General features: G+C 48.5%; 1 protein-coding gene across 1 annotated transcript in view; it reads left to right on the top strand.

Annotated features, from left to right (window-relative positions):
- The first annotated feature begins 7,519 nt into the window (after nucleotides 1-7,519).
- Nucleotides 7,520-15,991, top strand: part of LOC118786293 (NGFI-A-binding protein 1-like) — a 15,385-nt gene continuing 6,913 nt past the window's right edge. The window contains exons 1-4 of the mRNA XM_036541426.1: nucleotides 7,520-7,752; nucleotides 11,777-12,567; nucleotides 13,249-13,382; nucleotides 13,917-13,968. Of these exons, the coding sequence (XP_036397319.1) occupies nucleotides 11,779-12,567; nucleotides 13,249-13,382; nucleotides 13,917-13,968 (975 nt within the window). The 5' untranslated portion in view covers nucleotides 7,520-7,752; nucleotides 11,777-11,778. The remainder of the gene's footprint in view (nucleotides 7,753-11,776; nucleotides 12,568-13,248; nucleotides 13,383-13,916; nucleotides 13,969-15,991) is intronic.

The raw sequence follows: 15,991 nt of genomic DNA, 5'->3' as shown, positions 1-15,991 counted from the left end.
ACGTTTAATGTATATCATTTTATTTTTACACACACACACACACACACGTATATATATGTGTGTGTGTGTGTGTGTGTGTGTGTATGTGTGTGTGTGTGTGTGTGTGTGTGTGTGTGTGTGTATGTTTGTGTATGTGTGTGTGTGTGTGTGTAGCAAGGGGTGGGCTAATCTAAAACTCACATTCAGCTGAACACCAGCAGCCTTGGTGGAAACTCCCATTCCTCACTCTTTCCCTTATTCACTGTGAGGAGATGACCCCTGACTGCAGTGCTGAAACCATGGGAGAGTGGAAATCTGGGGCTGCCACTCTGAGTTGGCTCCAAGTCACACCCCTGTTCCTGCACGCCAAATACCCCCCACCTCCACTGAAAACACACCCATGCACCTCTGCCCACGCTGCTCCTGTATCTACACACTCAAACACACAAACAGATGTGAATGGTTCTCCCACACGCAGTCTTTCACTTATACAGACACACACAGCACTCATTAAATCCTTAAATACTTGTAAACAAATACAGAGAAGCACACACCCTCACAGAGCTGTTGACATGCTCAGATGGTTTCTTTCTGAAACAGACACTACAGATGTACATCCACCATCTCTCACCCTCTCACACGCTGACACACACACTCTCACAGTTTCTGCTTCACATGTACAGGCACATACACGCACACACGCGCACACTCTGCCCCGCCCCCCCCCCCTTCACTGTCACCCCCAGGAGCGCTGTCTGTGTGGGCGTAGTGGTGGGGGGTGGGGGGGTTTGGCTGGCAGCTGTGTGCGAGAGGCAGGGCTGGGATCTGCGGGGGCGTCTGCATCACAGGGCGGGCGTGTGACTGGGGAGAGCTGCAGCTCCATCAGACTATCTCACTGCCGACACAGTAAAGAGAAGGATAATCCTGTCTGTGAAATAACCACAGACACAGCCACGCTTCCTGGTACTACAGAATAAGGGCAAACAATAATAATAATAATAAACACATACATATTCCATATGAGTGGTGATACCTTGGCTTATTTTGCTTAAACTTCCTTATGAAACAGCTTGTGTGTTTCACTACCCCCCAAACAATAACTAGTTAGCTAACTAGTCACTGTTATGTTTCAGATCACTATCCCCACTGCGTTTGCAGCTGGTGCTCAGCTGTAGTGTCTGATCCTTCGTGTGTTTGCACTGCTGTGCACACTCGTACCCGTAGCCAGTGTGTGAGCTGGGCTCCGCTACTCTGCTAAACCAGGCAGCAGAAAGGGGGCCTGCACCCGTTTGAAGGTGCATTTATATTGACATGCAGTGCCAGGTTCTGTCTCATTAGGCATGGTGAGGCTGCTAGTGATGCCCCTCACTATGCCTCTCACCATGCTCACCATCACTCTCTTCAGATCAGAAACACTGATTAGAGATCAGATATGCTGCAGAGAGAGAGTTTCAGATCAGAAAAACACTGATCAGAGATCAGATATACTGTGGAGAGAGTGAGAGCAGCCAAACCCTCACGGCCGGTTTGGTCTGGGTGAGGGTCAGGCTGAGTCATGCGGGAAGGGGAGGGTGTGAGAGCAGGGCACCATTTTCCTCTCTCTCATTCACACCGGTGAGCCCTGAACAGTTCACTACAACACAGCACACAGGCCTGGATGCGGCTGCTGCCGGTCTCTTTCGGCGGATGGAGTAGGTTCCAGCTGGTTTCTTGAAAAGTCTGACAGCACTTTTATCAGCTGAATCTGGGTAGCATTAGCATTATTTGCTCTCTCAGGGTGGAGGAAGAAAAGTGCTAAACGGAATGCAGGCAAAACCTGAGAATTCTAGTGCTGCAGATCCCCACAAACCCTGCCAACCGCACCCTTCCACGCATCCCCATAAACCCCGCCCACCGCACCCTTCCATGCATCCCCATAAACCCCGCCCACCGCACCCTTCCACACGTCCCCATAAACCCCGCCCACCGCACCCTTCCACACATCCCCATAAACCCCGCCCACCACACCCTTCCACACATCCCCATAAACCCCGCCCACCACACCCTTCCACACATCCCTATAAACCCCGTCCACCACACCCTTCCATGCATCCCCATAAACCCCACCCACCGTACCCTTCCACACATCCCCATAAACCCCGCCCACTGCACCCTTCCATGCATCCCCATAAACCCCGCCCACCACACCCTTCCACGCATCCCCATAAACCCCGCTCATATGTATCTGTGACCAGATAACTAATTTTCTCCTATTATCCTGGATTCATGTCCTTTTCAGGTTTGACTCCACTTCTAAGCAGCTGGAAACAATGGCTAGTTAGCAAGTAAAACAGCAAGTGAATGTAACCAATCTTCAAATACTTCCATCCAGCAGACAGCTGGCCAGTTACACAAAACAGTCCATCGCTGTATTTGTGCCATAGTTGTATCTTACATGCAACTGGGCTAATGCTGCTTGACAAACCATTGGATTCAGCTGAAGATGTTAGTCTGTTCATTCACAGGCAACAGTTCAAACTGAGATTTGACTGAAGGTTCTGTGTGTAGCATGTGTATATTTGGCCATAACTGAATGTGGTTTTAACAGGTAGACAGTGAATGCTGGTTCCTGTGTTGTATGGGGAAAGGTTAACCTGTGGGAGAGGGTCACTGCAGATTCAGAATGGTGCAGAGGTAGACAGGACGGAGCCAATCAGAGAGCAGGAGGCTGAAGCAAGGAAAACATTCACTGTCACACTGAATAACCTGCATTTTAACAGGTGTGAAGCTTACACCTTTGTAATTGCTTCTGTCCTAATAAAAGGACATCATCTGAATTCACCCTTTTACACAGTGTAATTTGAATTTTTAAATATTAATATTTTTGCAGAATATTTTCTTCAACACCATAGATATAGCAACCTGCAATATTTAACTTGTTGAACATTTTGCCTCTGGAAACTATTAGAATACATACTTTCGACATGATCCTTTCTCTTCTAGCAGTGAATGTTCTGCAGTTAAAGGTGTGTGCAGCATGTGACGGCCAGCTGTATTGTGTAGTATAAGCAGAACACGCCCACACCTAGTGTTTCATATCAGATTAAGCTCACCTGGCCATCGCCATGCATCACCTGCGATACAACTGCAGCAACACACCTGGCCGTTGCCATGCATCACCTGCAATACGACTGTGTCAGCACACCTGGCCGTCGCCATACATCACCTGTGATACGACTGTGTCAGCACACCTGGCCGTTGCCATACATCACCTGCAATACGACTGCAGCAACACACCTGGCTGTTGCCATACATCACCTGCGATACAACTGCAGCAACACACCTGGCCGTCGCCATACATCACCTGTGATACGACTGTGTCAGCACACCTGGCCGTTGCCATGCATCACCTGTGATACGACTGTGTCAGCACACCTGGCCGTCGCCATACATCACCTGCGATACGACTGTGTCAGCACACCTGGCCGTTGCCATGCATCACCTGCGATACGACTGTGTCAGCACACCTGGGGGTGTACAGGAGGCACTGATACTGCAGTCACCTCAGGGGCCAGCTGGACCTGCACTCCTTCACCAGTTTGGTGTTTCAATCATCTTTACATTTCAGATGATTCAATACATGGGTGTCATGAAAATAATGCCAGGGTATGTAGCTGGCTCTGCATTTATATTATCCTTATTCATGTCAGTCCTGTTTGTATTACAATCTGAAGCACAAATTCACCTCTAACCGCTCACTATCTGACTCAGAGTTAATGCAACATTTAGCCTTTGTGTTGGCAAATGTTTTACTAAATGAAGCAAAAACCATTTCTGTCTCCGTGCAGGACATTACTGTAGAGCATGACAACGTTTTACAAAAGGAAGGATGCATTGAAATGTATTATATAATACTGACTGTGAAGCTACAGCTGGATAATTTCAGACGGTGTCATTCTGGTGTTGTGACACTACAGTGAAACCTCAGAATCTGCCGTGATTGGAGGATTTTGAAAAGAAGCACAACATGCTGAAAAATGAAGGGGTTCATTTATTTGATAAAACTCAAAGAAGGCCAGATGACAGGAGAAGAAAAAGCTGAATGTGTTCATCCGTATCCAATCAGCAGAAAGAGGGATGAACCTGAGATTAGACTGTAATATGTGTGTGAATTCATTTCCATGGGCTGCACTCACAGCGCGAGTGTGTGAAAGTGGATTAAGCCAGGCGTGCGGCGGGGGAGAGAACACTGCGTTTACACACACAGCTGCAGCGGATCTGCCCAGCGAAGGGAGGAGTTCAGAGAGCACTAGGCACCACTATCACCCTCCCGGTGTATCTAATGGCAAGCTACATTGCACTGACATTTCATTGTTGAATTTTCAGTAAAGGGATCCCAGGAAGCAGTTTAGACATAGATTAGTCTATCTTAGTTACTTTATCTACAGTACCAACCTACCATGGCAACACAGTACATCCTCGGTGTGTGCCCAGGTTACTCCGACATCACACCGGTGAACTAAGCCCTGACCAGTTCACTACGACACAGCACACAGGCCTGGATGCGGCTGCTGCCGGTCTCTTTCGGCTTCTCTCAAAGCGGATGGAGTAGGTTCCAGCTGGTTTCTTGAAAAGCCTGACAGCACTTTTATCAGCTGAATCTGGGTAGCATTAGCATTGTTTGCTCTCTCAGGGTGGAGGAAGAAACATGCTAAACGGAGGCAAAACCTGAGAATTCCAGTGCTGCAGATCCCCACAAACCCTGCCCAGTACAGTACCAGTCTACAGTACCAACCTACCATGGCAACACAGTACATCCTCGGTGTGTGCCCAGGTTACTCCAGACATCTACATTTACCTGCAGTAATGTCTCCTGTAGCGGTCTGCAGACGTCAGGGGGAGTTTTCTAGCCAAAAGTTATGTTTCCTCAGCCCAGCACCTCCGTAAGGCAGTTTCTAAGTGTGTGTGCCGGAATCAGTGTGTGCGGTCATCGGAATGGCTTCTGATGGAGGCAGACTGTGAGGTCAGATGTGGTTGGTATTTCCCACTTTACTGAAAGTTGGCCTCATGCTGCTGTTTCTCTGTTCTCCTGCTGCCACTGCAATCCGTGGTTATTAGCAGGCAGAGCACGGAGCTGAATGGGTGTTGTTAAACAAACCCACATGACTGAGGTGAGGTGCCATATCTTCCACCAGTGTGCTTGTCCTCCAAACAGGGGTGAAATAAATGAGCATTTTTACAAACCTCTCCCATCAATGCCTCTACAAACACCTCTCCACAGGGGAGAGTATGGAAATGGCTCATGAACTTACAAAAAAGTAGAAAATGAATAAGCATATGAGCCTTAAACTGTGTCAGGCACAGCAGCGTGTGCATTATGAGGCTTAGCACCTACTGATGACATCGTTCAGGTCACAGACACCTGAAGTATGAATCAAGGCTTTCTCTCCTAGAGCTTTGAAAGACACATGCAGGGATCACATGAGCTAGATTTAGGTCAATCTACTTTCTGTTGGAGACATTCATATGCACTTTTCCCTCACTCTGTAAGACAGTTTCATTACTATAAAATCAATATTGCAGGTATATCCTTGCAGGTGATCTCATGAGCAAAAAGGACGTCCATGAAAAAGGTAAAGGGAAATATGCATGACTGGAAAGAAAAATACTACAAAGAATAGAGAATAACCTCTGTTTTGCCTCTATATATCAGGGATCAAACATTTAATACCTCAGGGTATTAAATGTTTGATCTAACCTCCACAGGAACTTTTTAATCATTTTTTTAGTTGTGGAGAAAAATCACTCTTTCTAATGAAATAAATTTTGAGATGAAACATGATCCTAGAGTCAAGACCCCAATCAATTATCTGATTAAAATAAAACAGCTATGGGAAGTGCACAGTCAGGAACATTACAATTCACACATTTCATTTATTTTACTTGTTTTGGTTAACAAGTAAAGGACCGGAAAATCTAGTAGTGAATTTGTAACATTATTTCACAACAGCAAAATAACAATCACTTCCAAACTGAGAGTGACTGCCTTTGAGGCACAGTCTGTTTTCCATATATTTCTGGGAGGAGAAATTCAAAGAGCGTGCTGTGTCTTCCTTCAGCTGTTTTTGTAGGTAGCCTAATTCCTAAAAATAGCACCTGATTCTGAGGCAGATTGAGAGTTTTTATATGTACCTCCCTCTCGGAGTCACAGGCTCGAATCTCCCACAGTAGAGAGGCTGAGGAGCTCTGAAGTCTGCATGAGAAAATACAAATTAAGCTTCATATTGGTTACTGCTTGTATGAAAAAGCTGTTGGGTCAAATTCATTATTTAACATTATTCATGTGTTTTGAGCTAACCACATGTGAAAAGAAAAAGAATTAAGGGTTCAAAATGAGTTCTGAGACTACGCGCCAATGTCCAATGAACACAGAAACCCTGACTGGGAGCTTTAGGAACTACATCCTGCATCCAGTTTATCATTTCCAGCGAGAGCTAGGAGAGCAGAGACAATGCGAAGCCTTTCCCATCCAGTCTCTGCTGTAGTGTTGTATGGAGGGTCTGTTTGGAGAGGCTTAGAGCCAGTTGAATCACTGTGTGTGGGAGTGTAAATATCCTGAAAGGGGAGTTTGTAGTGCCTGCATGTGGGACCAGATCCCCTCCTGTCTTCTTTTATTTTCCCTCTTCCTGCTTTAGGTCTTAAATCCGTCTGCAAGCAGTTTTCTCTGCAACCAAACTGTTATTAACAAATAGCAAGGAAGGGAGAAAAGAGGTGGCAAATGTCTTCAGAAATAGTGACAAGAGATTTTCTGAATATCATTATGAACACGCTGTTTTCCCCATTCCATTACTCTTACCCTGCCAGCCTGTTTCTATAGCGTACTCATGCTCTTCACACTGCCCCTGACACCTTCCCACTTTAAATTTTTAGCAGTGTACTCTGGGGCGGGTGGGTGTGGGTGTGTGGGTGTGTGTGTGTCTGTGTGTACACGCCCATGCATGTGTTTGCTAGTTTATGCATAGCCTAAAAGGGCAAAGTTCATTTCAGTTACATTCACTGCATAAAACCATGATTTTCCACAGTAAGAATGAATGAGAATAAGAAATCAATCATGGAGAAAAAGGTAGTTCATTTTCACTATAAATTTATTTATAGGTGGAATTAAAGCAAAATGCTAAATGCAAATGTGTAACAGAGGCTTTGGAAGAGGGGGTGGTACAGGTGAGGGTGGCTGCTGATGGAGTCTAAGCGTGTATTTTAATAGCAATTCGATCGTAGCCCGTATTTTAGCTAAGGTCAGTAGGCTTGTAAATTATAATTTACGTGTGAGTGCGCGCAGGCACGCTCGAGCCTGCCTCCCTGGCCGCTGGTGCGACATGAGGCTCGGTATTCCATGCAGCGGCCTCCCACGCCCCGCAACCACCCACGCCAGGATCTGCGTCACGCAGCTGCGTGGGAGTGAGAGAGCAGTGTAGCAAGAGCGGAATATCCCAATTCTAGCAGTAGGGGAGGAGGGGGAAACCAACCGCTCCCAGGCCTTTCATACTAAGCGTCTAAACGCTCACATTTGCATTGACAGTGTGAAGGGGACAACAAAGACGGCGAAGTGAGCGCAGACTGCGCGCACGCATCCGGCCGAGCAGCAGCACCTGCGTGCGCGGAAACGCACGATCCCTTTCCTGTAGTGCCTCTGAAAGAACGTCCCAAACTGACAGGGCGATCAACAGTAACTCTTGGTTGGACATCTGGACACGCCACACGAGGAAATCCGTAGGTGGAGAAGATCAGAAAAAGGTGTGTATGAAGCGATGCAGCTGTGCAAAAGATAGGTGTGATATAAATGTCTGCTTTCCTCTGGCTGTGATGTCGGTGCTGCGCTCTCTGTCGCTGTGTCCATGTGCGCTGCTTCGCACTGGCAGCAGGGACCGGACGCGTTTCTGCTGTGTGGGAGAATCCCAGTGAAACGCAGAACGCAGGAGCGGCGCCGGTGGGCGTCGAGCAGCAGCTGTGTAAAGAAGGAATGAAATGGCAAATGCATCAGTTTTTTTTCCTTTCTTCCATTTCCTCTTAATTCTTTTAAAATCACCAATTGAAAGAGTTTTATGGAAGTGCACGTTATCCTGCTAGTCGAAGAGAGCAGTTTAGTTTAGAAATATGTGGCTATACGTGTGTATGGACGTAATACAGAGGCGTTTTTTAGAGCACAAATCATGTGAACTGGACGCCTTTCACGTTCTGTTAAGAGCTAGAGATCATTAATCTGGTCAAGTAACTAACCATGCAGCCGTACATGCTTTTGGATGTTAATAGTGAATTCATGGACAAGTGTATCATATTTTAATATGTGGTGTAGCTGTGTGACCAGAAGAATCTTTGCTCAGAAAAAGGTTATTATGGTATTAGTATTCATTCTTTCGTTCGGACGGTCGTAATCCATTTTAGCGGGCATTTATTTTAATCTTGGATGCTGTTGTTAAATATTACGCTGTACGTGTGTGGAGCGGCTTTTTTAAAATCAAGTTTCATGTATTTTTGGTCGGCATTGCAGATGTGCATGTGTGGCTTTTTAAGTGTGTAGTTGCTCGTTCCTAGTGTGGACTGGGTTTATCTGGCAGCCACAGTATACAGGATTGGACATGCTGTCCCTCTTTATTGTCTCAGTGGATTTCATTGCAGATTGACTTTGGAATTATACTCTCTTGAAATATTTTTCTTACCTGTAATGACATCAAAACCTACCACGGGATAGTGATCTTCCAATTTTGCATTTTCCCTTGCATAGGACTTTGTGGTAAAGCTGAAACTTTCTCCGCATAGCACTGCTGTCTGTCTTTGTCCGTCCTGGGCTGTGTGGCTCCAGAGCTCAGAAACTGGCTTGCTGCTTTCAGAGTAGGGATGGGAGAACCGGGGGGAGGAGGGGAGGGCCGCAGAACTGGGTCTGTCCTAAAATGTGCTGCTGGTAGAAAGACAAAAAACTCCACATCGGTGGTACTAAGGATTTATTTTACTCAACACACTGAAGTTTTTATGAACTGAAGTGGTAAGTGGTACCACTCAGATGAGAGAATTTTGACTTTATTAACCATACTAATAATTTTGTGATATCTGATCTCTTTATTATCCAACATTGTTTGTCCTGGCAGTGGTTGTTTGGCTCCTCTTCTTCTTGTGCAAGTGTTATTTCCATTAAATTTATGAAGAGTCATCTGTTAGATAATGTGATTGTATGCTAAGTGTACTTCCACATATGTTGTGAAGTGCTAGCCTAGGTTGACATTGTTATCCCAACCTTACTGTGAAGAGGGAACTCTCTGGCAGAATTGCAGTTTAAGTGCTGTTTGAATAATTACCACATGGGTTCAACAAGCCTCTGTGGATGAGGAGCTCATCATCCTCTTAGTCTTTCTAATGGCCAAATTACCCTCTCCACCTGCTTCCACCTGTTCAACATCAAGTCTAGTTTTTGCTCTTTGCTCTGATGCTTTGATGCTCTGATGACATTCGGTTGACGTCAGTGAGCACCATCAGGGCTTCATCAGCATACTGCTGGGAAAGGCAGCTTCAAGCACAGCAAGCCTCATGTCCTCTGCCACTGAGAGAGGACATACTGGGTCAGCCCAGTGCGTTATGGGTAACAGGGATGTCATCAGTCTTCCTATACAGTGCTCAGTATGCAGTGCTCAGTATGCAGTGCGGAGTGAAAAAGGAAGAGAGGCATTTCTGTGCCGTGCTGGATGGGTAACATGGCATGCTCCTGTTCTGGATCTGCGTGATTGAGCTCTTATTCTGCCAAAGCCAGTATGGATGATAATTCAGAGGAATTTATTTTCAGTATGTGATTCTTCTTTATGTACAGGTAACTATTCTCTCTGTATCTTTTCTCTGTATTGCAAAACACAGTTCAGTGCACAAGGGTGTGTGTCTGTGTGAATGAATGCATGAATGAATAAATAAATGAAAGAATGAATTCAACTTTATTGTCTACAAAGAGTGTAAAATTGCCTTTGGCTTCACTTGGCATAAAAGGTAAGCACAGTAAAGTAAACAGGAATGCATGTGAAAGTGCTGCCTCCTGCCCAGCCTGAGTGTAGAGCCACCAGTGGCTGGATGAGTCCGGACTGAAAGAGAGGAGGCGTTTCTGCACTCTGGAAAAAAAAATAACAGCAGGAAGGAAAAAATAAAACAACAACCTCTGCAATCGACCCCATCAAACCCCTACCCTCCATATCCCATCAAACCCGAACCCTCCATATCCCATCAAACACAAACCCCTCTCTCTGTGCCCCATCAGACCCCAAACCCCATCCTTTAGAAAAACAAACAGGGAAAAAAGAGCAGAATATTCAAACCTTACATATGAGCAACATGAAAAACAGACATTGCTTACATTGCTTACACCAGGTGTGTATAGAACTCCCCCAGATACTTCTAAAGCAGCCTGATTCTCCACCCCCTCACCCTGACCCCTGCCCAAGCTTACAGCTGTTTCAGCCCTTCCAGGGGGCAGGTTTTGATACACCACACAATAAAATTCAACAAGTAACACTTGCTCTCTTGATTATTATATACAGGTCCTAAAATGAATTATTTAAGATAAGACCAGACCTGTAAATCAGAGAGAGTGAACAAAAAGGTGTTGCAGTGATTCAGTTGGGAGCAGACAGCTGTCCCTCCCTGCTGGATGTAGATGTGCTGTGCTGTCCTCTGGAGATTAGCTGCCTGTGTTTCATTCAGCTGCTTGTACAGGGCCTTTAGAAGCTGAGTCAGGCCACCTCAGTCCACCCTGAGGAACATAATCCCCCTCCCCACTGTACACTGCTGCCCCCCCCCCTCCTGCCACTCCCCAAACACCAATTTTATGAGAGCCTCCAGCAACTGTCTGGATGAGTCCTGACTCAGACACTCAGAAGGGGGGGAGAGAGGGAGATGGAGAGGGAGAGAGAGTGAGAGGGGGGGAGGGGGAGTCAGAGAGAGAGAGAGAAGAGAGAGGGGGATGGAGAGGGAGAGTCAGAGAGAAAGGAGAGAAGGAGAGAGAGGAGAGAGAGAAGGAGGGAGAGAAAGGGAGAGTCAGAGAGAGAGAGGAGAGAGCGGGAGAAGGAGAAGGAGGGAGAGATTCTGTTGGGTGGAAGCAGGCAGGCTGATGACACTGGAGGAGAGCAGACCAACCCAGCAACACCGTGTGCGTCAGTCAAGCCTCTGCACCAACCACTCCTTCCACCCTCCACCCTCTCCCTCCACCAACCACTCCCTCCACCCTCCACCCTCTCCCTCCACCAACCACTCCTTCCACCCTCCACCCTCTCCCTCCACCAACCACTCCCTCCACCCTCCACCCTCTCCCTCCACCAACCGCTGGTGGTGGTTGTGGCTTCTGCACAGTGCTGGAATGGTCAGGCTTTTAAGGGCGAGTTTAACGGAGTGGAGTGTCTGTAATACTCAGTGAACCTACATCTGTGCGTACATAAAATACACTTAATTACACGGGAAAAAATGCTGCATCCAGCCTAAGAGGTACCCCAACTTCCCCCGTCCCATACCCATCTCCCACCTTCCCCTCTGTCTGATATCAGGATCTCAACCAGCCAAGATCAGGGAACAATCCCTGCCCAGACAAGTGGAGTCTGTGCTGAGAGAGCCCACCTACACAGGCTGCAGAGGTGGAGTGTGGTATGTGGCTCTCCCAGCAGCCAGGAGTCTGACTGACAGTTTTATACTCTGCTCTGGGACGGGCCCTTCGCTTCTGTTCTGTTGCACTCTCCGCTCCTTTCATGTTTGCTTTTGTTCTGACAGAATCTCACACACAATTTTTCCCGGTCAGGTATGGCGGCAGCTTTACCCAGAACCCTTGGGGAGTTGCAGCTCTACCGTATTCTGCAGAGGGCAAACTTGCTGTGCTACTACGACGCCTTCATCCAGCAGGGCGGCGACGATGTGCAGCAGCTGTGCGAGGCCGGCGAGGACGAGTTCCTGGAGATCATGGCGCTGGTGGGCATGGCCAGCAAGCCGCTGCACGTGCGGCGTCTGCAGAAGGCCCTGCGCGACTGGGTCACCAACCCCGCCCTCTTCAACCAGCCGCTGACCTCCCTGCCCGTCTGCAGCATCCCGGTCTACAAGCTGCCCGAGGGCTCGCCCACGCTGCTGTCCAGCTGTGAGCCCCACGTCAAAGTGCCCAAGTGCATCGCGGCCGCCTGCGTGGACCCCTGCAAGCCGGAGCCCCCCGGTGGCCGTGTGGCAGGCGGCTCCCCTCTGCGCAGCGGCACCGAGCCCCGCTTTTGGGCCGGCCACAGCACCGAGAGCGAGCGCAGCCTGTCCCCGGCCGAGCTGGGCTCGCCGTCCTCGCCTCGCGACAGCCTGGAGGCGCTGGACGCGGCTGCCGTGCAGTCGGTGACAGAGTGCGTGGACAGGATGGCACAGGCGCTCCCCAGGACCGAGCTGGCGGACGTCAGGGAGCAGCTGAAGGGGAACAAGAGGCTGGCCAAGATGATCAGCCACATCTTCGACATGAGTGACGACGACCCTCACAGACAGGAGGAGATTCGCAAGTACAGCGCCATCTACGGCCGCTTTGACTCCAAGAGGAAGGATGGCAAACACCTAACACTGCACGAGGTGCGTGCGTGCGTGTGTGTGCGCGCGTGTGTGTGCGCGCATGTGCGTGCGTGCGTGTGTGTGTGCGCGTGTGCGTGCGTGCATGCATGTGTGTGCGTGCGTGTGTGTGTGCATGCGTGCGCCCGTGTCTGTTTGCATGTGTGTGTGTGCGTATGTGTGTGTGTGCGCGCATGCGCGCGTGTGTCTGTGTGTGTGTGCGCGTATGTGTGTGCACGTGTGTGTGTGTGTGTGCGCGTATGTGTGTGTACGTGTGTGTGTGTGCGCGCGTATGTGTGTGTGCATGTGTGTGTGTGTGTGTGCGTGCGTGTCTGTTTGCATGTGTGTGTGCGTATGTGTGTGTGTGCGCACGCGTGTGTGTCTGTGTGTGTGTGCGCGTATGTGTGTGTGCATGTGTGTGTGTGTGTGTGTGTGTGTGTGTGTGTGTGTGTGCATGTGTTGGAGAGAGGCAGTATTTTCCCCATTGTAATTGGTGATACAGTAACAAGCTCAGGGGTGGGTTGTGTGTGTGAGTAACGTGTCCTTTGACTGAGCCCAGCCTGGTGCACACTACAGTGTGTCAGAGTGGCTGTTAGAATGGGGAATATTACAGCACTGAGGGGAAGTGAGCTTTCTTATTAAATGTCAATCCTTGGATATTTTTAACTGCTGAGCGTTGGATGGCCTGTGCTCATCTCCCCGCAGCTGACGGTGAATGAGGCTGCCGCGCAGCTGTGTATGAAGGACCCAGCGCTGCTCGCTCGCCGAGACGAGCTCTTCAGCCTGGCACGACAGGTCTCCCGTGACGTCACCTACAAGTACACCTACCGCACAAGCAAGTACGTGCTGCTCCACCACTGCGGAGTCACCCAGAGGAAAAATCTGAGTTTCGCTTCTGGCTTTTTTCTGATTCTTTGAAGCCTAAATTTGGCAGTTAACTTGAGGGAGCTTTTTAGTGGCATTTGTATGTGGAGTAATCTCCTGCTGCCTCCCTCCACACCTTTCTCCAGCTCAGGGTAAAACACTCATCCAGGTGACCAGTGCAGGTGTGGCCTGCATTATTGGTGAGCCTGAGGACAGAAAATTCTGTCTGAATTCTGAATGTCTGAATTTGGTGGGCTTTGAACTCTTTTAACAGGTAGGGTAGGTAAGAAAGCAGCACCACTGCAATATAATATAATATTATATAGACGTATATATAGCTGTACTGGTATTCCAAAAGAGTGTTCCAGAAGCACAGTGTTGAATGGAGTTCTTCTGTTGAAAACCTTCAGGTGATCACTGTCGTATGAGTGCTATTACTGACCATAATAGTGCATCAGCTCCTCCTGCCCTCCCAATTCGTACAGTATAAGCGTGTCTCTCTCTCCTAGATCACGATGTGGGGACCGGGATGAGCCCTCTCCCAAGAGGATAAAAACCGAGGTGAGTGTGGCTGGGTCTGCGTGTCTGCTGCCTTTGCTTGCTCTGTGATGGACAGAAAGCCAGGGGAGAAGGACATTTCTGTGAGGAAAATAACCTAATCTGAATCGAAATTTTCAAAAAAGCAGTTTTACTGATTGTAGATTTGGATCTTTACAGACTTGGTGAAGCCTTTGGGCTCTGTGGTAGGGATGGTGCAGGGCTGAGCAGAGGACTGAGGTCAATATGTGTGTGAATGCCAGGCTCAGAATGTTCTGCAGACGGACAGTGAGCTGGTGCCTTCAGTTCCGCGTCTCTGAGGGAATGGTTTTTCACCTATAAATCTCACCAGCTTAGTCTTGTTGAGTCTTGTACCGGAGGTCTTAGTCACAAAGCGCTGGCTCCCTCGCGGAGCTGAGGGCAGGAGGATGTGACTGTGATTGGGTGAGACCAGGGCGTAGCTGCTTCTCACTGGCCTGAGATGCGTGGGCAGGCCAGGGTGGTTGGCCCCGCTGTGTGGAGGGAGAGTCATAGTTCGCTGGACAGACTGAAACACTGCATTCTCTCCTCTTTCATCTGATTAATGGTAGCCACTGCTTTTTTCTAAAGTTAGAGTGCATCTGAGGCTGCCAGTTTGTGTTGTGCAGATAACTTTCTTCACTGAGTTTCATTGTCCCAACTCCTCTGATTTAGTATATCATGTAAAGAGATCTTTTGTTTTCCATGTTGTTTGTGGCAGCTCTCCATTCATCTCTCTGGCAACATACTTGATCAGTTTCCAGACATCTGATCTCTGTGTCCTGGAAACTCCCACCATCCCATAATTACTGTTTAGGTCCAGTTGGCGTCTCAAGACGAGCAGAGGTTCACGCATTTCACTTTTACCCTGGTTTCTGTCCACACTGACGCAAGCGCTTGACAGATGGAAACTCAGTGGTTTTCACCACACAGACGTGTGGAACTGCAGTATCAGCCACTGCCCAAGAACAGGCACCGGCAGGTTTCAGATACCAACTCCTCCACCATTTACGTTTTAAGCCCAAAATGATTTAGACTGTTTAGTGAAAATGGTTATAGTGTGTCAGATCACCGTAAATGGTGCATCAGTTTTAGAGAAATGTGATCTCTGTAAGTCCCTCTTCATAGGATGTAGGGTGGCGTCAGGCGAGGGCCTGGCTGTCTGCATGGCGGTGTCTTTGCGCTGCACGGCGGCGTCTCTGCGCTGCACGGCGGCGTCTTTGCGCTGCACAGCAGCATCTTGGCTAGTTTTGGGGTGAATATTCGGGAGCTGCAGTCATGAAGCCGGCCACCGCACCCCCACCCCCAGCATGCAGGCTGTTAAACGTTAGCCGCCTGCCCACACTGTGAAAGGAAAGCCCGAATGAGATCAGCAGCACGCCTACCCATAGTGCTGAGCTACATATGACATCATTAAGGGGGCGCATGAGGAATCACCCACACCCATGCAGTCACTGCGCCGCCACAGGAGGGCGAGCAGAAAGTCATGCGCGCGTGCGCTGCTCGCAGGAAGTGCAGAGTGCGGACAGAGGGAAGCGTGAGCTCAGAATGACATCACCATCAGCCTGTGAAACGCTCTGCGTCCTGCATTCAGCAAACACAGGAACTTCCTCCCAGCAATCCAAACAGCCATGATCTGCAAAACAGACAATCATCAGCAGTACCCCTACACTTTATTTCAGCCTTACCTCATCAAAGTCAGGTGTAGTCTGCTTTTATAAAGACAAATGCACAGACAATATAGCTGCGGTCAGAAGCAGCTTGTCTTGTGCTTCTGTTGATTGTGTGACTGCAGTGGATTTTGGCAGCTTTGGTAATCATACACATGCCATTGAAACACAGAAGCTCCCAGGACTGTCCTCTGCTCCAGGGTGTGTCTGAGAAAAACGCATTTCAGCTCCTGAAAGGGGTAAAGTCCATGATGACTCAGAATACACTGACTCTGTTAGGAGTGTCAGCACCAGGGGCATTCATTAACACCAAACAGGCCAGAATGACAAAAATGAGCCACTCAGGCTTTCTAGGCAAA

Source organism: Megalops cyprinoides, chromosome 11 (genome assembly GCF_013368585.1).
Source record: "Megalops cyprinoides isolate fMegCyp1 chromosome 11, fMegCyp1.pri, whole genome shotgun sequence".
In the NCBI taxonomy this organism is placed as follows: Eukaryota; Metazoa; Chordata; class Actinopteri; order Elopiformes; family Megalopidae; genus Megalops; species Megalops cyprinoides.
This window is presented reverse-complemented; position numbering and strand designations above follow the sequence as displayed.